At 40.8% G+C, this 25,040-nt stretch overlaps 5 protein-coding genes and 1 pseudogene across 5 annotated transcripts in view; 3 read left to right on the forward strand and 3 right to left on the reverse strand.

Annotated features, from left to right (window-relative positions):
- Nucleotides 1–269: 269 nt before the first annotated feature.
- Nucleotides 270–4,070, forward strand: LOC104442191 (probable serine/threonine-protein kinase WNK4). The gene is made up of 8 exons (XM_039310928.1): nucleotides 270–1,027; nucleotides 1,528–1,565; nucleotides 1,689–1,916; nucleotides 2,089–2,309; nucleotides 2,383–2,540; nucleotides 2,642–3,038; nucleotides 3,154–3,393; nucleotides 3,481–4,070. Exons 1-8 carry the CDS (start codon nucleotides 719–721, stop codon nucleotides 4,068–4,070), a joined length of 2,181 nt encoding a protein of 726 aa, XP_039166862.1. The 5' UTR covers nucleotides 270–718.
- A 922-nt stretch (nucleotides 4,071–4,992) lies between these two features.
- On the forward strand, nucleotides 4,993–6,039 carry LOC104442192 (calcium-binding protein KIC). The gene is given in 3 exon segments (XM_010055546.3): nucleotides 4,993–5,509; nucleotides 5,511–5,572; nucleotides 5,575–6,039. Coding segments are annotated over 3 exon segments (483 nt in total). The 5' UTR covers nucleotides 4,993–5,360; the 3' UTR covers nucleotides 5,847–6,039.
- Nucleotides 6,040–6,366: 327 nt separating this feature from the next.
- On the reverse strand, nucleotides 6,367–9,155 carry LOC120292980 (annotated as a pseudogene).
- A 1,916-nt stretch (nucleotides 9,156–11,071) lies between these two features.
- LOC104442206 (peroxisome biogenesis protein 16-like) lies at nucleotides 11,072–16,898 on the forward strand. Its single transcript, XM_039311624.1, is given in 9 exon segments — nucleotides 11,072–11,479; nucleotides 14,199–14,256; nucleotides 14,744–14,960; nucleotides 15,045–15,349; nucleotides 15,432–15,500; nucleotides 15,503–15,699; nucleotides 15,867–15,934; nucleotides 16,033–16,093; nucleotides 16,195–16,898. Coding segments are annotated over 9 exon segments (1,056 nt in total). The 5' UTR covers nucleotides 11,072–11,410; the 3' UTR covers nucleotides 16,207–16,898.
- Nucleotides 16,899–18,461: 1,563 nt separating this feature from the next.
- Nucleotides 18,462–25,040, reverse strand: part of LOC104442198 (disease resistance protein RUN1) — a 56,404-nt gene continuing 49,825 nt past the window's right edge. Inside the window, exons 12-14 of the mRNA XM_039311622.1 lie at nucleotides 22,021–22,243; nucleotides 21,587–21,901; nucleotides 18,462–18,599 (exon numbers count right to left, since the gene is read on the reverse strand). The gene's annotated coding sequence lies outside the window, so the exon portion shown is untranslated. The remainder of the gene's footprint in view (nucleotides 18,600–21,586; nucleotides 21,902–22,020; nucleotides 22,244–25,040) is intronic.
- On the reverse strand, nucleotides 18,606–24,910 carry LOC104442207 (mitotic spindle checkpoint protein MAD1). Its single transcript, XM_039310929.1, has 7 exons — nucleotides 24,872–24,910; nucleotides 24,635–24,754; nucleotides 23,806–23,946; nucleotides 22,925–23,020; nucleotides 22,729–22,827; nucleotides 19,747–19,851; nucleotides 18,606–19,017 (listed from the first exon to the last, which is right to left on the reverse strand). Exons 1-7 carry the CDS (start codon nucleotides 24,908–24,910, stop codon nucleotides 18,895–18,897), a joined length of 723 nt encoding a protein of 240 aa, XP_039166863.1. The 3' UTR covers nucleotides 18,606–18,894.

Here is a 25,040-nt window from a genome sequence, read left to right on the forward strand (position 1 = left end):
TCCTAAAAAAGGGGATCTATGACGGGTATTTGGGCCCAACTGCTCTCTCCAAATCGCCCCTGGACGGGTCACTCACCTTCAACGAGCCTCAGAACTCGGCTTCGTTAACGTCGCTGTCGACCCGAAACCGTGGTGGGCTGATGACGAGAAAGGCCCAGGATGTCCGAAACGGCCGTGGCGTCCTTTCCCTTCTCGATGGGCGGGGGCGTCCGTTCGGTAATTCGTTATCCGTTACGTCCTCAATGGTGGGAACTGGAAGCTGCAGCCTGCAGAGCAACAAAATGGCAACCGAGTAACCGCAGGATCGACCGCACAAGTGGTGGCCATCCCTTCGCTGGCGCGCGCTCACCTTCCTGCCTCCCCGACAATGGCGTTCATATAACCTCGGCTCTTGCTCTCCTTTTCTTTCCTCCCCTTTTCTTTTCCTTTTCCCACCTCGGATCCTCCTCGTACCCCATTGCTCTGGAACGTCAACGTTCTTGTTTTTCACTTTTCTCGCTGGTGGGGACGGGCGGGTTTGACGCAGCTCGAAGAACGAATGATGGGTTTTGGTTTTGGTTGTGGTTTGGGTTTGGTGTGAGAATATGGTGGGTTTGGGTGGCGCGGCAAGTGGGCTTCTGCGCGCGTCAAGCTCATCGTTGCCTCCTCCTCCTTCCCTCCTCCTCCTCCTTCACCCTCACCTTGGACAGCAGCAACAGCAATCTCACGTTGCTCTCGGATGCCGACCCCGATCCTCGGGATCGGCATTCTCCTCTTTACCAAAGGGCCACCGTCCATTCTGCTGCAGCCATTGTTCCGTTCCTCGTGGGGTCGATCAACGGCGACTGGCTGTCTGAGCCGTTGCCGTCTCTCCATTCCCAGATTCACAGCCTGCTTCTTCCTCGGGTTCCTGGTTTCCGTGTGGTTCTTGGCCAGAATGAATTCTTTTGCCGTCCTCCCTGCCAGTGACGCCAGCTCGTTAAAGGATGGCAGCGATGATTCCGACTCCGATTACGTTGAGAAGGATCCTGCTGGGCGCTATGTTCGGGTATGTCCGCGCCTTTGATAAATGACACCTGAGTTCTATCCATTTCATGGAATGACATTGAAGTTGGATTAGCAACTATGATCAAATGCTTGATTTCAATAGGTATTACATTGTATACTCAATTGTGTATTAGTGCTGGTAAGCATCCGCCTATGAATGCAGAAATTACGGTGTTATAGGTGTTTGAGCTTCCTTAATTGATCAGCAGCATCAAGCAACATCAAAGTATGTTGTGGACATGGCACATCACATTCTACAGCAGCTTTTGCTTCTTGTACCGAATGTTCAAGTTCGTGATCCTGGCTTTTGTCTACTAAAGTTGTCTTGGATGGTTGTCAAGTTTTGACTGTTGTTATGTTAGCACTTTATATATGCTTCAGGAGTACTTTCATGGAGCAAAACTAGGTTGAATACATTATGCAATAGGGACTGCAAAAGTTGTTTTATTATCCTCCTTCTCCCAGCTATTGTTATCGGTGTTTTCTTTCCTTCTGTTGCAGTATAGCGAGATCTTGGGCAAGGGAGCTTTCAAGACTGTGTATGATCTCTCGTTCCCCTCACTCTCCTATTGAAGTTTGAAACTGTTTTTATTAAGCAGCTCTAGCAATATCCATGTGGAGATGAGAGGATTTTGTTAACACCAGAAAATCTTCTGCCTCAGATATAAGGCATTTGACGAAGTTGAAGGAATAGAAGTTGCATGGAACCAAGTCAAAATTGATGATGTCTTGCAGTCACCAGAAGATCTGGAAAAACTCTATGTGGAGGTTCATTTGCTGAAAATGTCGAAGCATGAAAATATCCTAAAGTTTTACGATTCCTGGGTGGATGACAAGAAGAAAACTATTAACATGATTACTGAACTCTTCACATCAGGAAGCTTGCGGCAGTATGTTCTCTTGAGTTTCTTGTCCATTTTACTCACATTGTTTGGTTTATTTATTAATTAATTTTTATTTCATAAAATTTTATTTCTTCTTATTCAAGCCTTTCCTCTGAACAGTCACTCCAGGTCAGATTTATGGACTTAATCAGAGTAATCATGCCATTTTGGCTGTCAGGTATCATAAGAAGCATAAAAATGTGGACATGAAGGCAATAAAAAATTGGGCAAGGCAGATTCTTCAAGGTCTGGCCTACCTACATAGTCAAAACCCTCCAATCATTCACAGAGATCTGAAGTGTGACAATATTTTCGTAAATGGAAATCATGGAGAAGTTAAAATTGGAGATCTTGGGTTAGCAACTGTTATGCAGCAACCAACAGCTCGGAGTGTTATAGGTGAGAGACTAGTTCGTCTGCTTTGAGATAGTAGATTTGATGAACTTTTATAGTTTTTATGTATTTTCTGCAGGAACTCCTGAGTTTATGGCACCAGAGCTTTATGAAGAGAACTATAACGAACTTGTTGACGTATACTCTTTTGGGATGTGCATGTTGGAGATGGTTACTTGTGAATATCCCTACAGTGAATGCATAAATGCAGCTCAGATATATAAGAAAGTTACCTCGGTAAAGTCACCAATAATCATTTAATGCTCTGTCATCTTTAAAAGTTCCAGATAATCTCTTTCTGTTGGAGCATCTAGTTTTATTTTTGTGCTTTGCTGCAGGGGGTAAAACCTGCTTCTCTTAGTAAGGTGAGTGATCCTCAAATTAGGGAGTTCATTCAGAAATGTCTCGTTCCAGCAAGCGATAGGCTTTCTGCAAAGGAGCTTCTGACTGACGCCTTCCTTCAAACTGAGAATCCAAAGGAATTGATTCGTGATCCTTTGTCATTGCCTAATTTAAGCCCCAGGTCATTAAATTTGTCAGGTCCTCTATCCATGGATGTTGACACTGACTATAAGCTGCTGTCCTTAAGCACCTGTAGTAGAAGCAACAAGGAGAACCTGCATTGCCCCGTTCTAGAATTTCAGAGGACGAATAACAATAATGAGTTCAGGCTGAAAGGAATGAAAAATGAAGACAACACTGTTTCATTGACCTTGCGTATTGCTGACTCAGCTGGTTAGTTTAAATGCATTCTGACTGTTCTCTCTTCTTCCCTTGAAGTATCTCTTCAACCTTGACCGTGGTAACATTTGCAAGGTAATAACATGTAATTGGCTGCTCTCTCTCTCAGGTCGAGTCAGAAACATACATTTCCTCTTTTACCTTGAAAGTGATACTGCACTCTCGGTGGCGGCGGAGATGGTTGAACATTTGGAGTTGGCAGATCATGATGTCACCTTCATTGCTGAGTTTATTGACTTTCTAATAATTAGACTTCTACCTGGTTGGAAGCCCTCCTCCAATTATATGTCGCATGGAGTGGGGGTACCCGGAATTTCCTCAGTTCATGGGAAAGACAAAGTCTCAGAAGGTAGCCTGTCGGTTTCAATACTGGTTTCAATACTAACGAGCGTGCCTGCTGAACTAGTGAATAAGCAAGACGATGGTCTTATTTTAGATGCAGGTCTGCCGGATGTTAGGCTGCAAGGCATTCAGGGTGACTCTTATGATAGCATTGGCAGAACCATTTACGACAATGGCTTTTATTCGTCTCAGCACCTGGCTAATTTGGGAGATCAAGACTCAGGGGCATCGGTTGCTTCAGAGATACTAGAACATAAACATGATGAAGCAGCTGAATTTGTAGATTGTACCATGGACGGATTATGCAATGACTCGAGTGGGTATGCCTCCGAGGATTTTGGGGATTCACATTATGAGGATTGCAGACCGTCTGAGAATGATATTAGAGCAGGAGACTGTTTCCAAATGAACAACTTTCTGAGGAACTCAACATCGTCCTTTGCCGATTTGAGCGGAATATCTAACGTCATGAGCCTCACAAGCAGCTGTTCTTCGTTATCATTTGCGGAGAAAGATATGGATCTTGAGCTGAAGTTGGAACTAGATGCAATTGAAGCACAATATCAGCATTGGTTTCTTGAACTTTCAAGAATGAGAGAGGAAGCTTTGGAGGCCACCAAGAAGAGATGGGTGACAAAGAAAGCTAACTATTCATTAATAATAACACCTGCTGCGATTCTCTAGGCTGATCAATACATCTGCACACTTTGGGTTCTCCTGTCGAGTAACTTGCCACCGTTTCTTTTCTTCTCACTTGTACAAGATCTTATCATATGAGCTATAATCCCCGGACAATATGTTAGATGCGGTTTGTCCTGCTGCCCAACCATCCCAAATTTATGCTCCGTTTGAAGTTCTCTTTGCAGCTCTTCTCGGCAAGCGTAATTCCATTTTAATACGGTTGCCTCTCTTTTCAGTCTATGCAGGAGGCATGAGTATAATCCGGCGTAAAAGTCATCATTTCTTTTTCTAATAAGTAACCCTTGCAAAGAATGAAAGCAAGAGAGACCCTTCTTTCGCTACTTAATATCAGGTCATACCACTGAATGCTGACCTCACTATTTTCATGTTTCTCTGGCTATAACAAAGACAAGAATCTACATGGTCATGTCCTAAGCAATAAATCAGCATACGGACTGTGCCAATACATCCTTCCCTCATACTAGGTAGCCACCATTCATCCTAATGTTGCTATGCTCTGGTTTGCCATGGTGTTTCATAGGGAAGACGAGATTTCAGGAGTTACTAACCCAAATGCATAATCACATGTTGAAGTTTTGTGTGGACTAATTTTTGCCAGGCTTCATGGGTTAGACCTGTTTCCCCCCGCCCCCTTTTGAAATGAGAAAATTTCAATAATAAACCGATCAAAATAAGATGATGACAGTGCGAGCGACTCACGCCTCTCCGTTTTGTTTGGGCGTGAATTATTAAATTGGACGGCAGATGTCATTTGGAAAAGAACAGAAGGAAGAATAAGCATTTTAGAAGCAACCAACAGGATGGTGATGGGAGAAAGGAAGCTTCTCAGAAGCTGCAGCTCCGGACAAATTAAGCTATCTTTCTGGCCTGACCTTGGAGATCCTGTATTCCCTCCCATCCAAACGGTAGGCACTTTCCTAGAAGTCCTTCCCCGCGAGAGAATACAGGGCATAAGGAACAGGTTCTCTCTTGGTTAGGTCTTATCACCGACGTTGATTTTCCCAATATGGGTGGCTTGTATGGTGGACACCTAAGCCCTGTTCCAGTTGACAACTTCAAATCGCCCCGGATCCCATCCCCACCACCCTGCCTATATTATCCAAGAAAACCCATCACAGTTTCCACCCCATCAAGAACTCCTTCCCTTTCACATGACCCATCTGCTAAGATTTGCCATCACAGGCGCTTCTTTCGCATCTCAAAAGCTCGCCCATCTCACTGATCAGGCTGGTGAGTTGTAGCCTCGAGAGAGGAAAGTGACCGTTCAAGGAAATGGCAGCCACCAACAACGACCGGGAGTTTGAGGACATGTTGCCGGTGATGGCAGAGAAGCTCGATGTGGAGACTTTCGTGTCGGAGTTGTGTGGGGGATTCAGGCTCTTGGCGGAACCCGGAAGTGGTTTGATAACATCAGAGAGCCTGAAAGAATTCAGCCCTTCTGGGAATGGAAGGAATGAGCGTAGAAGAGTCCGAGGCGATGGTGAAAGAGGAGATCTCGACGGGGACGGTGTCCTTAACCAAACAGAGTTTTGCATCCTGATGGTGAGGCTCAGCCCTGAATTGATGCAAGATGCAGAGGCTTGGCTTCAGAAGGCCCTTGATGAGGAGCTCGCCAAAGCTTCCGGTCAGACTCGTGTTCCTCCGACGAGTTCAGAAGAATTTTCAATCACTAAACGGTGCCCAGTTTGTAACAAAGGCGATGGAAGGACTCATCGAATTTCTTTCCATCGCGGATGGTCCTTCCAGTGGAATAAGTAGGAAAGAGTTTAGGACTACGTGAACCACGTTCACTTTTCATGTTCCTGCTTCTACTGCATCTATTGACAATGCCCAAAAGCCAGTTGCAGCTCATCTGTTTCATTGGTTACATTCCCATCGTACGAATGGGCATCATACCATACATATCTACTGCAGAATCATTAGACATCGCATCTGCCCATTTTCTTCAAAATCTGTTAGGCAGCAAAATCCATCATGCTACTCCTTGCGTAGCTCCAAAAAGATGACACAAAATGACCCGCCCAAAAAGAACAACCAGGTTGTCGCAAACTCCACATGTACATCATTATGCACAATAAGCAGCATTCTCTTCTAACTTGCAAATTGTTCTAATAAACAGAAAGTGTTTTGCACATTAATTCCCGACTTTAGACAGGTAACAGCCCTTTCAAGTACAAAATTGGCCCCAAAAATAGGCTCCTACATTCTTGACTATGCCTACGTTCATGACTATGAAGCTCATAACAAAAATGGAACATTTAATGGGACACCAAGAATGTGCTTCACAATTGTACATATCAATTCCCATCAATATAGAAGGCACAAGATGCAGATAATTTCTCGACAATCTTCAGTAAAGTAGAAGGTTCTTCCACATGAAGGGCGAATTAACAGCAGCCAACTCAGGGTTACCAAATGCAAGAAAGCAACAGGGTTCAACATTAATGATCATCCAGAGATCATTTAAGTGCAACAAGCAGGTCCAGAGAGAGAGGAGAATATTCTCCACAAAAAGTCCCTAAAACTACACAAGTAACAAGTCTGCAGCTATCTATTTGGTTTAATCTCCACATTCTACTCAGCTTCTTGAGGACCTTCAAGTTCTTGATCTTCGAACAGGAGAGCGGCTGTTCAAATGGACAAAAAGAAAAAAGTCAAGAACCATCACTCATATATTATGACAACAAGTCCTCATTAAGGCCAAAAGAAAGTCTTCATCGAGCAAATTCATAAGCCTTCTTCAAAAGGGAGAATGGTACCTGCGGTACCTGCCGTATTCTGGACTCCTCTGACGATCATAAGCTGCACCAGCTGGACCATTGTATCGATCATACACTGGGCTTCGAGCTCGACCATAATCAGGACTTGGTCGCCGATGGTACAGTGGGCTAGGTGACCTCCCCTGTAAGGACTATCCGCCACGCCGACCTCCTCTTCTAGGGCTGCCATATCTTTCATCCCTCTCACCATCATCCTTCAAAGCATATTCAACTGAGACAACTCTGTCAATATCTTGCTGCAAAAGTGCAAAATCATCTTCAATGTACTGATTCCAGATTTGCAAAGCAGAAAACACAATAAATAAACATAAAAAGCATTTATTGCCTCATGTGAGTGCACTCCAAAGCTTTTGTAGCCTCCTCTTGACTCTCAAACTGCACAAACGCAAAGTTGCGACGTATACGAACATTAAGAACCTTTCCATAAGCTTCAAAGTGTCTTTCTATGTCACGAACTCCTGTGCGAATGGGATCAAAGTTGATGACAAAAAGAGTCTTAGTGGGCCTCTGGTTAGTCACCGACCTAGAACCATCTCGATGCCGTCCCCTTTCTCCCTAGAAAGGTGAAAAAACCAATCAAATGAACTTTATTGGACCAAGAACCACTCTGAACGTTTTAGCAAATGCAAACAAAAAGCTCAACGACGAGACAAAAATTGTACATAAACGCGTAAGCAAACAAAAAACACACCTTAGCCCACTCCACTGACAACCTGCGCCTGTCATAACCAAATGGCATGTTATCCACCCCACGAATGGCATCTGCAGCATCACGCTCGTCCTCGAAATAGACAAAAGCAAACCCTGCCATGAATTAAAAGTTAAGAGGGAGATATAAAAGCAGGACAGTTGGAGAACAGAAATGCGAATAACTAAATCATTTTCCTTTTCCCTAGCTGAAACTAGAAACGTACGACACCTGCATATATGAGAAGGGCTGATGTACAGAAAGTTTGAAGAGGCGTGGCAAGCTGAACTAAGTCATGGTGGTGGCATATTAAATGTCTAAATCCAAGGTTTCAGTTCTGAGATGTCATTGCTAAAGCAAGCTTCAGTTCAGCATTCAGAGACGAATCAGAAACGGAAGTTGGCGTGACAGGATGCACTGATCCCCCTATATCTGTCGTGATCGATAGACAGGGCAATAAAATCGATAGAGCCTGGCGTGACCATTCTTGTAAGATGGCAACTTATAGCAGTGAGGAGGATGAGTGAAGGATGAGGAAGTGCAAGGAATGCAGTATGGTGCCATCTGAATGTGGCGGGAGAGCAGGCAAGCATGAAGCATTCCTTTCCAAAAGGAATGTTGTGCAGAGATGTCTCAGCTCATTTTCCTTTAGTAGAGATTCCTGCGTCAAAAGAAACACTTAAATATGGAGACTTCTCCAATTAAATCGAAAATTCCTCGGCTGCAGGCAACCACGCGGGCGACCCACAAATCTAGTGCAACTCACATCTTATTCTACAAAAGCTTAGACAAGCTTTTCTTTCCATTCATTTCCATTCACAGTTAATCCATCCATGTGTTCCAGTAAGCTAAATCTTCCTGCCCCCAACACATTGCCTGCTACTTGCCATTGAATTCAATTCTTTTATGGCTACAAGATCGGCAGGTCGCCGCACTTATTCCCTCTGGTGCGCATCACGCATATATCGTCAGTCAAATTAGCGCAATCAAGTCCGAAATAAAAGAACACCTAAAGCAAGGCAGCCAAGCGACCGCGCAACCCGAAATCAGCACAGCATATCGGACACTACATCCTTAAGCACGCGATCTCACGTGGGGTCCAAGCCCTAATCAGGAACCGGAAGAGAAAGGCAATTACCGGACTTCATGTCGACGCGCTCCACCCTGCCGTACTTGGAGAAGAGGCGCTCGAGCTCCGATTGGCGCGTTTCGTACTCGAAGTTGCCCACGAAAACCGGCCTCATTTCGGCTGATCGAGGAAGCCCAAGATTCCACCTGCCAAGGGAGTCGCAGAGACGAATCAAAAACCTCGACTTTGCAGGATGCGGAAAAACTCAAAAAGGGCGGGACGCGACCCCTCGCCATAGCTAGTCCCCTAATGCTTCTATGGAGAACAGCGTTCCCGACAAACCTCGCGGCTCGAAAGCTTCTCGGCAGACGAATGGAGAGAGAGAGAAGGGTAGAGAGAGAGAGAGAGTGTGTGTGTGTGTGTGCAATGGTGGAAGCTCGGTACTGGGATTTCGATGGGGACGACCGATCGACGACAGGAAACCCTAGGACCGGGAGGAAGACGGGGGTTTCGTACTCGGATCACCGTCGAGTCGGTGACGTTATCAAATTTCCTTGCCTAGACACCGTCCTCGAAAATCTAGCCGTCGAAGTCCGTCCGCCGTGGCGCGGGCTGGTCCGTCGATTGGCACAGGGTCGGTTTGGGCTACTCCGAAAATGGGGCGGGCCGGTTCGGAAGAGGCCCAAAGCATGCGATTGGAGAAATCTTTATTTCTCGCAAATTCCATCTGTTTAGAAATTCCTTTTAAGTAGCTCGACATATTCTTTTTTTGTTTTTTTAACCTTAGTTTTTATATGTGATTCCGGAAAATATGGAACTGGATCTATATTTCCTCAAGCACATTGAAATGCCAGATCGACTTATTCTATCACCGATACTGAACAGTGAAATACAATCTCGCACCTAAATTACCGTTTAATAATTTTTTAAGTAGAATCTCATTATGGATTCCTCCCTTTTCGTACATAGATATGTTCCATCTAAGATGAGATTACAAATCAAATATACCTACTTAACTCAGCTTACGTTACATTTCGCTGCCCTTTACCCTAGCTAAAAGAAACGCCACCTTCTTTTGTCTCTTACACAGCCATTAATTTTAACTAAATAAAAGTTGATCTCGAAAACAATCTCTAGAATTTCGACACTAGATTGTGGATCGCCTATCAATTACATGCAATATCTTTTCTATATGTACGGTAATCATCAATAATTTCCAACCAAAGGAATAATAATTTGCCAATGGGATATAATTTCTCTTATCTTCTTCTTTTACACAAAGATTTCCATCCATCTAGCATTTAGCAACGGCTCGAGTGAAAAGAGACGAACGCTATGCAAAAAGGCTCATTTTTTCTTTTACTATGTAAATTATAGATTTGATGAGAATTTCAATTTTTTTTTTCTCTTTTAATGTTAAAACGCAAGGGTCATAGATCGTGGTACACGGGGTGCAGTCCCGATTCCGTGATTGACTCCGTTGCGGGCGCACGAAGGACTTCCGAAATTTCCGTTTGGGTGGGCAAACGACCGAGTCATTATTACATTCGGTCAACTCGAATATTTCTATGCATTTCTGTTGCGTTTTCGATCTCGTACCTCAATGTCGAGTGAGACTTCAATCGCTGGTTGGCACTCCACATCGATTATGTACCTCGTCTTCCCAAATTCTGTACCGCTAGTTCGATTATATCAGTCTTGGTGTAAGCGATTTTATATCTACGCTACTTGAGAAGAGGATCTCTCCGAATATCTCAAAATAGTTTACGGACTGGTGGAATCGACAAAACGAAACAAAGGAAGGAGCCTGCAAAAAAGTATACAGAAAAAGCAAATTTTTCCTGCTCTATTGGTATTGCCATATCAAGCTTTAATAATCATGAAGATAGTTTAATAGATTAATATGACGAAAAATCTTAAACTGATGCTCATGTGATAAATTTTCTTTGAATGTATTTTTTTACTATAAAAGATATTAAATTAATACATTTGTGACGTATTTATCTCCCATTAATTTTTATTAAATTTGATTAATATAACAAAAAATCATAAACTAATAAATTTGTGACAAATAAATGGTAAAACTTTAAATCTGTACATTTCCAACTACTATATGCCACTTAACTCAATAATTTGACTGTAAATTTTAATGAAAATAAACAGTTAAATTTATCGTGATATATCAATTTGTGATTTTATTGATAAAAAAATATTAATTTAAAATAAATTTATCATATTTATATCGAAATTTTTATTGTATCAACATCATCAAAGTGTTAATTATATCGACCAAAGTAATGATTGAAAAAAAATTTAAAACTCTTTTATATATATATATATATAGCTGGTTGTCTCGTTTGATAATTCTAACAAAGCGAAATTCCTCCAAAAAAAGTTTCCTCACGCATCGGAGTGCGCGAAATCCGTATCCTCTCCCCAGCAAAAAATATCCCGACGAAATCGACCGCGCGCGGCGAATCAATCACAAACCCCATCTGCACCGTCCAAAACCAGGGCCCCCGGCAGAAGAGCGGGGCCCCGAGCGATCTCGACGGCCGAAAACTCATCACCGAGTTTCCAATCAACGGCCGACGAGCGAAGCGCGGTTCCCCCACCAAAAGACAAAAATATCCAGACCGGATCAGAAGTCCTGCAATTTCCCTCGGAAAAGCCTCGGAATTCCGATCGGTGCCGGCCTTGCTCGGAGCCTGAATCGTCCGGAGCGCCACGCCGCGGAGCCGGAGCCGGAGGCCGCGCCGGTCGGAGCTGGGTGCGCTCGACGGCCATGGAGGCGTACAAGCGGTGGGTTCGGAGGAACAAGGAGTACGTGCACTCGTTGGAGTCTCTGGCCAACGTAAGCTCTCTCTGGAATCTCGCTTCGTGTTCTCTGTTATCGGTTGGCGGTGCGTGCATGGAGTGAATTTTGGCGTGGGACGCGAGTCGATGAAACTGTGTTTCGCCGAATGTCGCCGCGAAGTTCTGATCTTGGGGGTCGTGAGCTGCAGGGGTGTCCTGTTAGAGCATGGTGATGAAGCTGAAGTAGTGGTATGAGCTGGCTGATATTGTAATTTTTTAGGTCGATGGATCGGTAGAATTTCTTAGGTGAAGGTTGGGATGAAAGTAATCTATGCGAGTTATTTTTTTTTTTCGATTGCAGTAGGTTGAATTGAAAGACGTGATACGGTTGTTTTGGTGTTCTAGTTGTTGCCGCCGAGGGGTTTTGGCGACTGCTATGTACAGTTGAAGTTTGTAGACTAACCATTTGGTTAGTAATGCTATAGGGTGATGATTAGAGCATGAGACAATGGAACGGAATTAATTACTTCTTTTTTTTTACTCTTTTTGTGGGTTACTTTGGTGTGAACTAAAATTTCTCAGTTCTTGAGAAGCAAGAGCTGAAGAAGCGCCCTTAATCAGCTAGTCGTACAGATTTAGGTGTACTTGTACTTTTATGTGCTTCTTCTATTTGTAATCCACAAAATGCTTTACTGGGGCAGTTGCAAGTTCAGAGAGAGAGAGAGAGAGTATTGTGTGCTTCAGCAAGAGAGTAGTAGCTTGCTCGAGAAGTGGAGAGAAATAGAGAAGCAAGAGAATTCAACACAGGGAATTGAGAGAAATGTCATCAGTTTCCCAGTCCATCATTCAATAATTAACTGCAATCTCAGTAACTATGACAAATCAGAGAGAGAGGAGAGAGAGAGAGAGAGAGAGAGAGAGAAGCAAGAGAGTAGTAGCTTGCTTGAAAAGTGCAGAGAAAAAGAAGAAAGAGAATTTAATGCAGGGTGAGAGAAATGTCATCGGTTTCGCAGCCCATCATTCAATAATTAACTGCAATCTCAGTCACTGTGACAAATCAATCTTTTTTTTTTTTTTGATCTGGCTTGTTGATGAGAGTCATGACCATCATAAAAGTTTCAGTGATATTGCTAAGTCTTGTCTACTTAGAAAGATGAATCGAGTGCCCGCCATTACCAATTGACAACCATAGGAAATGTTAAAAATATAATGTTTTTGACTGGCCACTTCTCCAATTGTATGGAAAGGTCTGGGCTTAAGCTAGGGAAAAATGAAGTATATGCTAATCAAATTATATGCAAGTGAAAAGGCTTCTTTTTCTGTTTTCAACTTGTACAAGAAACTTTGGGGTAAGCATGTGGAAAGATATGAGTACCTAAACGTTCAAATAGACATTAGAAGGAAAATATATAGAAGATGTTGTATTGGATCAAGTGAAATGGATTATTTTTACTTGAAAGCAAGTGCATAGTAGAACACAGAAAAGGACCAAATTCAAAGTTAAGTTTACTTAACTTCCACTTGGTATTCGGTTTTTCCTTTCCCCCTCTATAGCATTTTCTGTAGATCCTTTGTCAAAAGGTAACCAAGATTGAATTAGTACTATTAGGATGAATGACCTGACAAATGTTCCCATATGGTATTGTTCCTTTCTATGTCAATGCTGTGATTGGATGGATCTTCTAAGTTGTATGACAAAAGATGCTCAATCATAACAGAGCCCATTGCATTCCTTTCATTAGTATTTATTTAGTGTTGATGCAGCCGGTTCCTGGGCAACCGGGTGAGGAGGACCTTGTCATTAGTGATATTACTATTGGAATTATCCTAGTTGGCTGATGTGTATGTGTCATAACCATAAGAAGGCTTAAGCCATCTTTCATTGCACTCCTTGTGAATGGGTTGCCATAGATTTTGTTTCATATTATTGCGGGTCTTTATTGGGTGATGGAAGCTTCTGTTTGGGAAGAAGGATTATTATATGTCCTGGAAGGAAAAACATTGTGCAAAGAGGATAAAAAGCCATTTAATTAGTTCCATTGTCTTGTTATTGTACTTTTTTAGGGGTCATGGTTTGTCGAAGAGCACAACACACTATCTTTGGCAATCTTAACATAAGTTTATCAATTGATGGCTCTCAATGACCATCATTTGGAGGATCAATTCTATTATTGAGTCTTTTGGGATCTTGTGGATCTTCTTCTTGTATAAATTTTTATCACGTTGTTGTATCTCCTTTCTCAATATAGTTTTTACTTGGAAGATTTCGCAGTGGACTAACTTGTAGTGATCTATTGCCTGCAATTGCATTAACATAAAGCTCTATCTGAGCTGGACAACAGAAAAGTGGTTAAAAAGCGAGAAGATATGTCTTTGACCAACATCTGCATTTTGGCCTTTTTTTCCCTGCTCACCCTCTTTCATTTACAGCATATTCAGAACTTGATTTAAATTTACAAGAAAAATGGTAGTATTATGCATTCGCAGCCTAGCATTAACTTGGATGCTGCCTAGCTTCTATTTCAGTTATGTGCATCTTGTCGCTTACAATCTGTAACGGAAAAAAAAGTCTTATTTGCTTCACTCCATAGTATATTCTTGATCTGACATACAAAAGCTCTATTTGTGTGCTTTTTTTTTTTTTTTTAAAGATTTGTTTGGACTATTCTATGTACGGTTTTAGGTGAATTACAATATCATGAGTGCTATTTCTGATGAAAGCAGACTCTTCTCTACTTATGCCCTTATCTCATCTGGACGTTTTAATTGTGCATCAGGGTTTTACATGGCTGCTGCCCGAGCGATTCTCTTCTTCAGAGATAGGACCAGAAGCAGGTTTTGTGAAAATTTGGTAACTTTTAGTTACATGTTTCAACTTAGGGTTTGAAAGACCTTTCCTGCATCAAATGCCTTTATGCTTGCCCTATAAGATATAGTTGGGCTGAATTGAACATACAAGTGCGAGAATTTGGTTAGGTTAAACTACATATTTTCAATTTAGGTTTTTAAGGACCTTATCTGCATCAATTGAGAATGGGAGAGATTGTTTAGTCAAAGTGAAACCATACATTTCCATATTTTTATTGCTTTAAATCTCCACATTTACAGAAACTCAAGACAGCATGATTGACTAATAGGCCATCACTTCCTTAAATTGTGGGGCTTTATTCAAGGAGAAAACTGTGTACACGCAAGCCCATGTTAATTGAAACTTAGGCTGCTTGTTCTTATAGAATTTTGACTATTGTTTTCCACATTTTTTTCCTCATGTGTAATGAAAGAATTTGGAGTTTTATGTGGAAAGTTTGTCATTTTACTGCAGTGACTGCTATCTTGGGTGTCATAACTGCCGTCAATGAACACATAATTGATACCGCCCCATCTCAGATCCACACTGGTCATCCTGAACCTTCTACATTTCCTTATTCGTTATGCATATCTGCATTGAAGGACTTGGAAACACTTGTTGAAGTCGTTGCACAACATTACTATGGTGATACCAAGAAGTGGAACTTCATTGCAGCTACAGAGGCTATTAAGTGAGTTTAGATGATGTTAGCTGAATTTTCATGTAGCCATAGTTTGTGTAGTTTCCTGATGATCTGGTAGTCTGTTTGAACCAGGTTTTTGGTTAGGTTAGCCATGTTTAGGAATAGTGGCTATAAGATGCTTCTACAGGGCGGAGAGATTCCAAATTCTGAGAAGGCATCAGAAGTTTCCTCCTCACAGTACAGACCTGGAGATTCCAGAAAACCTGGATTTTATAGTGGGCCTGGTTCTTTCAGGAATAGCTTTGTGCAGAATGGGTGGAATCTGGAAGGAAGAGCACTGTCAGCGTTAAGCAGATTTGGAGAGAATGCTAGAATGGCTTCTGACCCACCATGGTTGCGCAGGGTGCAGCAGCAGAATGCTATTATGGAATCTCTTGGTAGGCATGTCAGGAGGTTGTTAGTTGAACCTTGGTAAAGTTGCATGATGTACTTTTGCTGATACATTTTGTTTTATGACAGCTCCAAAGGCAGAGAAATCAACATTGTCATCTATTTTGTCCGAGAAGGGCGTTCATGGGTCTTTATTTCTCATGGGGAGATCCTATTTATCGCAAGGCCACTAATCTATGTTTTGTTTATTAGAAAGTATGGAACTCAGTCCTGGACTCCTTGGTTTCTTTCGCTGGCCATGGATGTGGTTGGCGGTGGCTTCTTTCCTCAAGTTACTTTGTCTGGGTGGGGTAGTAAAGACCGTAAGTTTCAGTACACCACTTCAGAAAAAGATGAGGTTAGAGTCTATAGTTTTGTATTCGTTCATTTGAATTTGTCCATTTAGCATGCATGCCCTGGCTTGCATCACAAGGCTTTTGGTCTGGCCTTTCTTCAGCCATCTATGTCCAGATTAATGATTCTCTCAAGATGTGTCAACTTGTGTTCTTTTTCCCTGTTAAGTAGTTGAAAAGAAGAAAGCTACTCTGGGCACTCTACCTCATGAGAGATCCATTTTTTAGCAAATACACAAGGTACACTTTTAGCTACTAGAAATTATATCCAGTGCAAAGTTTACATTTCTGGGATGAATCTCATCATGGAAAACCACATTCCTTCTCTGATATTTCAGGGAAAGGCTCGACAAAGCAGAGAAATTGTTGGAACCTGTTCCCCTTTTGGGGCTCTTACAGGTGTTCATTTGTGTCCATTTTGCTTCTATTTTTCACGTTGGCTAAGATAAGGCTACTTATCGTGGGCAATTGTGCTCATTCCTTTATGTTTACTCATGCAGCTAAAGTCATAGAGCTGATTGTGGGAGCCCAAACACGGTATACATACATGTCGGGCTCATAAGAATGAAGCCTTAGAAAGCTGTGCTACACTTTGAGCCGCCACACCTGCTAGAAACAGAATACGAGGACTGTATCCACTATCCTTATGAGTTACTAGAAGTTGAGGGACCATGTCTTGGTGATGAAGATTGACATGTTGATGTTTTTGGAAAAGTAACGCAAGAACTGGTGAAGTTCTGCTGCAGATCCCCAATTGTACGCTGGTTTCTTGGTTTTGTTGGAAACAGATTTTGCTTCTAGCTTGGATTACTGGAAGTTGAGGGACGATGTCTTGGCGATGAAGATTGACATGTTGATGTTTTTGGAAAATAATGCAATAACTGGTGAAGTTCTGCTGCAGATCCCCAATTGTACACTGGTTTCTTGGTTTTGTTGGAAACAGATTTTGCTTCTAGCTTGGATTGATCCTGGGAGTAAGTTCTCATTGTGCAGACTTCACTTCAGAGTTGGGTTCGATCATGTTCAATTTTCTTGGGGGGTTGAGGAAGAAAATCTTGTATCCCCTTTATGCCGTCCACTAATTCTTCTTCCCTTTCGTTTCTTTCCTTGTTTCTTTTTAAGCCAAGCCCTTTGTTTAGATCCCTGCGTACAGAAGAATATTGCAGTCAGTTTGATAATGGAGTGACATTGTTTCTTCGGTTCAGATGAAGAAACCTTTAGATTTGCGTAAGTGGATTTTGTTCTATTATTGATCAGAGTTTGTCTATCTTCTCTCTACTTTTTAACATCTCAAAGAGTCCACACAACACTTCCATGCGTGTTAAAAGACTTAGAAGTCACAGGGTTCTATGATCTCTCGAGGGATTGATTCTCCATCATAAAAATGTTGTATCCTAGTGTATTTTATTGTACTTTCTATTTGAAGTGTCGTACCACACATATTTTAAAGTTTTTCAACGAACAATTGAGATTCGTTCTTTTGCCATCCTTTGGTTAAGATCCTCTGGGATTCGTATAAGTGCCAAAGGGTTATATTCACTTTCTACTCCTCTTACAAGTATCAAGTACATATATTAAATTGAGCCTGAATCACCGACGATGACAAGATTTGTGTAAGTCTCGTATAGGTCTCCCAGATCCGATGGTCTGGAATTGGAGTTAAGGTCATGTGTCTATATGTTGGGTTACTGAACGCTAGCGATAGAAAAATTGGTAGGGAATCAATGACATCTCACTTGGTCATTATCAAATTCATAAGCAAGGGGAAAAATTAGGATAATAATACAAATAGTGTATGAATTTTGGCTCGATGTGTAATATCATTCTAGACTTTTAATTTACTTAATGTCAGTTTAGTCCTCGCCGGTTATCTTATATGGTACATTGTTAAGTCATGACTTTCAGCGATGCGAAAATTGATTGGCAAAGGTTTATAACTAAATTGACAAAAATGAAATATTTAGAATTAAATTGGAATATATAAGATTGATTGGATAATTTTCTTTTGGTGGAGAGACTTTGCGATGGCCTCGATGCTTGTTGCATGAAGCATGATGCTTGCATCCAAGCCAAAACAATGAGTTTCGACATCAATATAGCTTGTTCTTCATCATATCGCTTATTGTGACTAGTTGTTGGTCCCGGCATTAGCATGGACATTTTATGAGGATGAATGTGGGGCAGTTTTTCACTGGCGAACGATATCTTTACACGTCTATAGACTATACATGCATGGATGTATATTCATAAAAAAGTGTATGGCGGAGTGGATGAAGAGAAAATGGCGTAAGGGACTAGTCTAAACCTTCTATTCATTCACAAGCCAACTTTAATTATGGTCATTGAGGTTCCGGAGGAGGAGATTATTTTGGGGGGGGTGGGGCGGGGGCGGGCGCAAATGAATTGTCTCATTCTCATCGACCGTTTCGGAACATCACAAATATTTTAGCTATGAAGGGATGGCAATGATGAAGAAATTATATTGCGTGATGGTTTAATTTGATCTTTTATTCATAAACAGGTCGTATCGCCAACATAAATATATCGGAATTTGTAGGGATGGGCAGTTCTGGTGCCTTACACGTTCCTCATCTTTTGGAACCTAAAACCTATCCGTCAAAATTAAGAACCTAGAACCTACCCTGGAACCAGCTCGAGGGTCAGTTCCAAGTTCCAACGGATTTTTTTTTTGGTTTCATTTTCAGATTTGAACTATAACAAAGAAGGAAAGACACAACCAAAGCTTCTATGCCAGCTCAAGCCAAGATCAGAAAAATGATGGCACCTTAGCAACTTTTGTTGTGACAAACACAAGAAAATCACTAATGCAAGCAACAAACTTCGACCAAGCATGAGTTCTCTTTGTTATTAGGCTCTGAATTCTGTTTTGGTGTCTCAGGACTCACTACTCACAGAACGGTAAAACAAAATGATCAGATAAAACTCCATAGAAACAATAGTCGGCTGTTGGTGTATTTCCCTAAGCATTAGTTTATAAGTTATGGTGTACCTTTGATAAATTTGGATATGATGACTTCTCGTATTGGTGGTGATTTCTCAAAAGTGGAACTGATAGCTGCTATAGCTGAAGATTTGGAAGCCAGTTTCGTTGAATCAGGGGTGACAACTTTGGAAAGATCTTCCTCACAACTGGTGGTGGAGTTGAGAGATTTTTGCATTTGGATTCTCAAAATTAGCAGCTAGTGTATTGAAAGCAGGAGACCTGCCCCTTGAATGGTTTGCTTTGCCTCATTATCAATTGCAAGAGTATTCACCATGCGCAGTACTTTTGTACTTGTGGCAGAAAAATCACCATGACCCAGCTGCAGAAAAGGCAGACATGTTTTTAGTCAAGTGAAGCAATAAACAAATATAAAAAAGAAATATAAAAAAGAAAGAAGCAAAAATGAGTCCCAAAGTGAGCATTACTGTGTAATAGTTACGTGAAGGCTTTCATCGAGTCAAACCAGATCTTTGATCTTAAAAGATGAAGCAACACATCTTTAGATTCCGCAAGGGATACAACATTTGTATTGGTGGAAGCATAACCACTGCCTAAAGGCAAAGCAATTGCCTGATGGGAAGACACTTTTCCTTTTTTTGGCCCCATAAAAGATGCCAGGATAATTTTAGCACTCGGTATCTACCTAGGTCACAGAAATGTCCACAACAATTGCAAGATGTTAAATTCACATCCATTATTATTTTATCCAGGTTCAAGACTATCATGGGTGAGGCTAGCATGAACCAAAAGCTACTTCATCACACAAATCTCTCACTGTTTCTAATAAATACATCAAATCAAGATGCACGTGCAACCTGTATAAGCATATGGACCTATTAAAGATGAAGACACCAGTCTTATGCACACAAAACCACAGAGCAAACAGCAGCAGTGTTAACCACAAAAAACAAATGGTGTGATTGCCCAGATCACAGATCATTTGGCAACCTATAGACCTTTTAGCATAGCCAGATACTTCACTCTAATAAGGAAAAGAATTGAGCCAACAGAAAATGATGCGAATTTGCAAACTCTTAAAAGACCTTACCTTTGACTCCAAAAGAGAAATTTGTGATCTAAGCCGATCACTCTCCCTTTCCAGTGATTTTATCCTTCTTGCTTCATTATTTAGCCTCTCATTTAGTAACTTAATCTCCTCCCATTGCCGATTATTAGCTTCCTTTTGCTCATTTAAACTGCTCTCCATTTCTTTGATACAGCATTCCTTCTTGGCAAGAGACAACTGCAACTCCTGTTCCATATGAACACAGAGGATTGTCGGGATATGTGGCAATAGCATTAAAATGAGGGACAAAGATGACGGTGAACCACAGATTGCAGAAGTTTACATTTACCACTTTACTCCCAGTTTCATCTTTCTCCGGCTTCTTCAGCTCATTGACAAGAGTTAAGGTCATGTGTCTATATGTTGGGTTACTGAACGCTAGCGATAGAAAAATTGGTAGGGAATCAATGACATCTCACTTGGTCATTATCAAATTCATAAGCAAGGGAAAAATTAGGATAATAATACAAATAGTGTATGAATTTTGGCTCGATGTGTAATATCATTCTAGACTTTTAATTTACTTAATGTCAGTTTAGTCCTCGCCGGTTATCTTATATGGTACATTGTTAAGTCATGACTTTCAGCGATGCGAAAATTGATTGGCAAAGGTTTATAACTAAATTAATAAAAATGAAAAATTTAGAACTAAATTGAAATATATAGGATTGATTGGATAATTTTCCTTTTGGGGGAGAGACTCTGCGATGGCCTCGATGCTTGTTGCATGAAGCATGACGCTTGCATTCAAGCCAAAACAATGAGTTTCGACATCAGTATATCCAGCTTGTTCTTCATCAAATCGCTTAATATGACTAGTTGTTGGCCCCCCCATTAGCATGGACATTTTATGAGGATGAATGTGGGATAGTTTTCACTGGCGAATGATATCTTTACATGTCTATAGACTCTATACATGCATGGATGTATATTCATGAAAAAGTGTATGGCGGAGTGGATTAAGAGAAAATGGCGTAAGGGACTAATGGGTCAAAAGAAAGAATAGACACCAAGTGGTGAAAACATCTGAGAGTAAAATCAATGTGCCTGCAAAGGCTGTGGTTTCACAATTTCGCTAAACCTACTCTTCATTCACAAGCCAACTTTTTTTTTTTTTTTCCAGATTTTTTTTTTTGATCGGTTTTTTTTTTTTTTTTTTCCAGATTCACAAGCCAACTTTAATTACAGTCATTCTCATCGACCGTTTCGGAACAACATCACATATATTTTGGCTTGTCAAATGGATGAAGGGATGGCAATGATGAAGAAATTATATTGCGTGATGGTTTAATTTGATCTTTTATTCATAAACAGGTCGTATCGCCCACATAAATATATCGGAATTTGTAGGGGTGAGCAATTCCCGGTTCCTTACAGGTTCCGTCTGGAGCTTGAAACCTATCCTCATCTTTTGGAACCTGAAACCTACCCATCAGAACCAAGAACTTAGAACCTACCCTGTCACAGTTTCTAGGATTGGTTCCAAGTTCCAACGGGTTTTTTTTTTTTGGTTTCATTTTCAGATCTGAACAATAACAAAGAAGGAAAGACACAAACCAAAGCTTCTATGTCAGCTCAAGCCAAGATCAGAAAAATGATGGCAACTTAGCAACTTTTGTTGTGACAAATACAAGAAAATCACTGATGCAAGCAACAAACTTCGACCAAGCATGAGTTCTCTTTGTTATTAGGCTCTGAATTCTGTTTTGGTGTCTTAGGACTCACTGCCCGGTAAAACAAGATGATCAAATAAAACTCCATAGAAACAATAGTCGGCTGTTGGTGTATTTCCCTAAGCATTAATTTATAAGTTATGGTGTACCTTTGATAGATTTGGGTATGATGACTTCTCGTATTGGTGGTGATTTCTCAAAAGTGGAACTGATAGCTGCTATAGCTGAAGATTTGGAAGCCAGTTTCGTTGAATCAAGGGTAACAGACTTTGGAAAGATCTTCCTGACAACTGGTGGTGGAGTTGAGAGATTTCTTGCAATTGGATTCTCAAAATTAGCAACTAGTGCATTGAAAGCAGGAGACCTGCCCCTTGAATGGTTTGCTTTGCCTCATTATCAATTGCAAGAGTATTCACCATGCGCAGTACTTTTGTACTTGTGGCAGAAAAATCACCATGACCCAGCTGAAGAAAAGGCAGACATGTTTTTAGTCAAGTGAAGCATAAAACAAATATAAAAAAGAAATGTGAAAAAGAAATATAAAAAAGAAAGAAGCAAAAATGAGTCCCAAAGTGAGCATTACTGTGTAATAGTTACGTGAAGGCTTTCATCGAGTCAAACCAGAACTTTGATCATAAAAAATGAAGCAACACATCTTTAGATTCCTCTAGGGATACAACATTTGTATTGGTGGAAGCATAACCACTGCCTAAAGGCAAAGCAATTGCCTGATGGGAAAACACTTTTCCTTTTTTTGGCCCCATAAAAGATGCCAGGATATATTTCCTCATTTTTGCACTCGGTATCTACGTACGTCACAGAAATGTCCACAACAATTGCGAGATGTTAAATTCACATCCATTATTATTTTATGCAGGTTCAAGACTATCATGGGTGAGGCTAGCATGAACCAAAAGCTACTTCATCACAAAAATCTCTCACTGTTTCTAATAAATACATCAAATCAAGATGCACGTGCAACCTGTATAACATATGGACCTATTAAAGATGAAGACACCAGTCTTATGCACACAAAACCACAGAGCAAACAGCAGCAGTATTAACCACAAAAAACGAATGGTGTGATTGCCCAGATCACAGATCATTTAGCATAGCCAGATACTTCACTCTAATAAGGAAAAGAGTTGAGCCAACAGAAAATGATGCGAATTTGCAAACTCTAAAAGACCTTACCTTTGACTCCAAAGAGAAATTTCTGATCTAAGCCGATCACTTTCCCTTTCGGTTGATTTTATCCTTCTTGCTTCATTATTTAGCCTCTCATTTAAATCTCCTCCCGTTGCCGATTATTAGCTTCCTTTTGCTCATTTAAACTGCTCTCCATTTCTTTGATACAGCATTCCTTCTTGGCAAGAGACAACTGCAACTCCTGTTCCATATAAACACAGAGGATTGTCCGGATATGTGGCAATAGCATTAAAATGAGGGACAAAGATGACGGTGAACCGCAGATTGCAGAAGTTTACATTTGCCACTTTACTCCCAGTTTCATCTTTCTCTGGCTTCTTCAGCTCATTGACAAGAGTTTGATATTTATCCCGCTCCTCAGTGATCACTGAAAGCTGTGAAAGAAAAGCAATATCTACTGAAGGGGCACAGAACATGTCTATATGGGGAGCAGAGAATGACCAGAAAGTGAAAATAGGAAATAACACAAAATAATCTAAATATCACAATAAGGTCATGTAACCACAAGATAACTTGCAAACCACCTCCAATAATCTGTATTATGAAATCTCATCAGATACTGAAAAACACATTGAAAGTAGATAAACCATTCTTGTAGACCTTCATCGCAGCCAACTTATGAATATCCAATGGAGCAGGAAAAGGTAAAGCAACAATAACAACCAAACCTTCAAGCATCAACTTAAGAACATCAAAAAAGAGAATATAAGAAAGAATCTACTCTGCATCTAACCATATAAGGCTTCTGTTTCCAGAATAGCACCTGTTACATCAAATTTGATCTTGACATTCTGTTTCTTTATTTCCCTTCATGGTGCTAAGATGAGTATCATAATCAGTCAAGGCAGGTGCATATTGTTTACTTTATGATGCGGATTTCCCAACATTTGGCTATCATTAGCATTTACAAGTCTTGGGCCATATATAATTTCATTCTGTTTATGCAGAAACATTCTGCCGCATACAGGCTCTATTACGGTTGGTGTTCATCATCTTTTATGAACCATAAACAATGATTTTTAATTTACAACTCAGAAACTGCTCATGCAGCAAAGGCTTTCAATTATGGATCTAAACACTTGAGCAGAAGAACATGTAAAAATACATGGGACTCAAAATACTATGCCACCTCTATGCCTCAAGTTGAACCATACCATACCTCTCCAATGGTTAAAGCATGCATTTTCATCTTGGAGTCAACTTGTTGTCCCACCCAGACAAAGATTGCTGAGTGACAATCCAAGACAAATATATCTTCGGTCATCAAATCATCCTGACTAAAATTGTGTATTTCTGTCACCTGCAATAACAATATCGGAATGGCTGTATAAGTAAGGACCTCGATAACATGCTAGCACAACAAGTAAGAATATATGCAAGCATCTTAAAGCAGTGGCAATTGAAAACAAAGGAAGACATTAGTAAAATGAGCAGAATACTCTGAGATGACTCAGTTTTATGATACAGCAGAATTGAGGCAAGAGTTGGAATGAATGCTTATGATCAGCAGTAATATGTAAAGAGGTCAGTTAGGGAAAACTACAAAAATAATGGCAAAAGATGCAACCGTTTTAAAGGTTGGAGCGAAGGGGTTGGCCCAAAAGGGAGAAAATCTCAAGCAGAGGAGGGATCGTGGATTTTATTTTGGGCTAGACAGGGTGCTACTGGCATGCGTCGTTCTAGAGATCATATTCCACTATCAATTGCCAGAAATTCATCTCATAATTCAGCTGATCACTCCACTGCTTTGTTATCTTGAGCAACAGTCTAATAGACAACTCCATTCTCCAGAATATCAATCATGAAAAGCTACAGATATATTCAGTGTGTACATCTTAGTAGATTTTTATTTATTATTTTTATGAAGTAAATGGAAAAAGAAGAAGAAGCAAACAACTAGGTAAATGTCCCTGACATGGTTACACCAGATTTACATATATTATTAACGATTACAGCAGTTTACGATGCTCGGTCAGGTGAGAAGATACCTTATGGTGGTTATTCGGCAGAACTGTATCTGCTTTTCCAAGAAGCTTGTCTCCTCTCTGCCAGGAATTGAGCCTTATTTCCAACACCAAGCTACGGTGAACTATGGAAGAAGCATTGGCCTATCCAGTAACCCCCAGTGGGCATGAATTAGGCATTACAAACAAATACCACTTTGTCTACTGCAGTATCATTGGCCAATAAACAACAAACGAATCTTCGATAATGCTTTGATTTACAATGATAAGGGTACTACAAGATGTAATTGTATCTGCCATGACTTATAATTCTTCATGACTTGAAGCACAAGGCTGGAGAGAATATTATTTGCAGACATCTACTAGTCTACGGGCAGAAACTACTAAATGTGTGGCAACTCATATAGAAAAGGAGTTACTGACCTTCAAT

Source organism: Eucalyptus grandis, chromosome 4, assembly GCF_016545825.1.
Source record: "Eucalyptus grandis isolate ANBG69807.140 chromosome 4, ASM1654582v1, whole genome shotgun sequence".
Taxonomy (NCBI): Eukaryota; Viridiplantae; Streptophyta; class Magnoliopsida; order Myrtales; family Myrtaceae; genus Eucalyptus; species Eucalyptus grandis.

Excerpts from the sequence above, each read along its gene's own strand:
- LOC104442191 (XM_039310928.1), top strand. The coding sequence starts at position 719 with ATGCCGACCCCGATCCTCGGGATCGGCATTCTCCTCTTTACCAAAGGG. Across the intron at positions 1,917-2,088 it reads ACATCAGGAAGCTTGCGGCA|GTATCATAAGAAGCATAAAA; the intron begins GTATGTTCTCTT and ends TTTGGCTGTCAG. Across the intron at positions 2,310-2,382 it reads AACAGCTCGGAGTGTTATAG|GAACTCCTGAGTTTATGGCA; the intron begins GTGAGAGACTAG and ends TATTTTCTGCAG.
- LOC104442207 (XM_039310929.1), bottom strand. The coding sequence starts at position 24,910 with ATGGCAGATACAATTACATCTTGTAGTACCCTTATCATT. Across the intron at positions 23,947-24,634 it reads TGCCGAATAACCACCATAAG|GTGACAGAAATACACAATTT; the intron begins GTATCTTCTCAC and ends TTGTTATTGCAG. Across the intron at positions 19,852-22,728 it reads ATAATCGGCAACGGGAGGAG|ATTAAGTTACTAAATGAGAG; the intron begins ATTTAAATGAGA and ends CAATGGGAGGAG.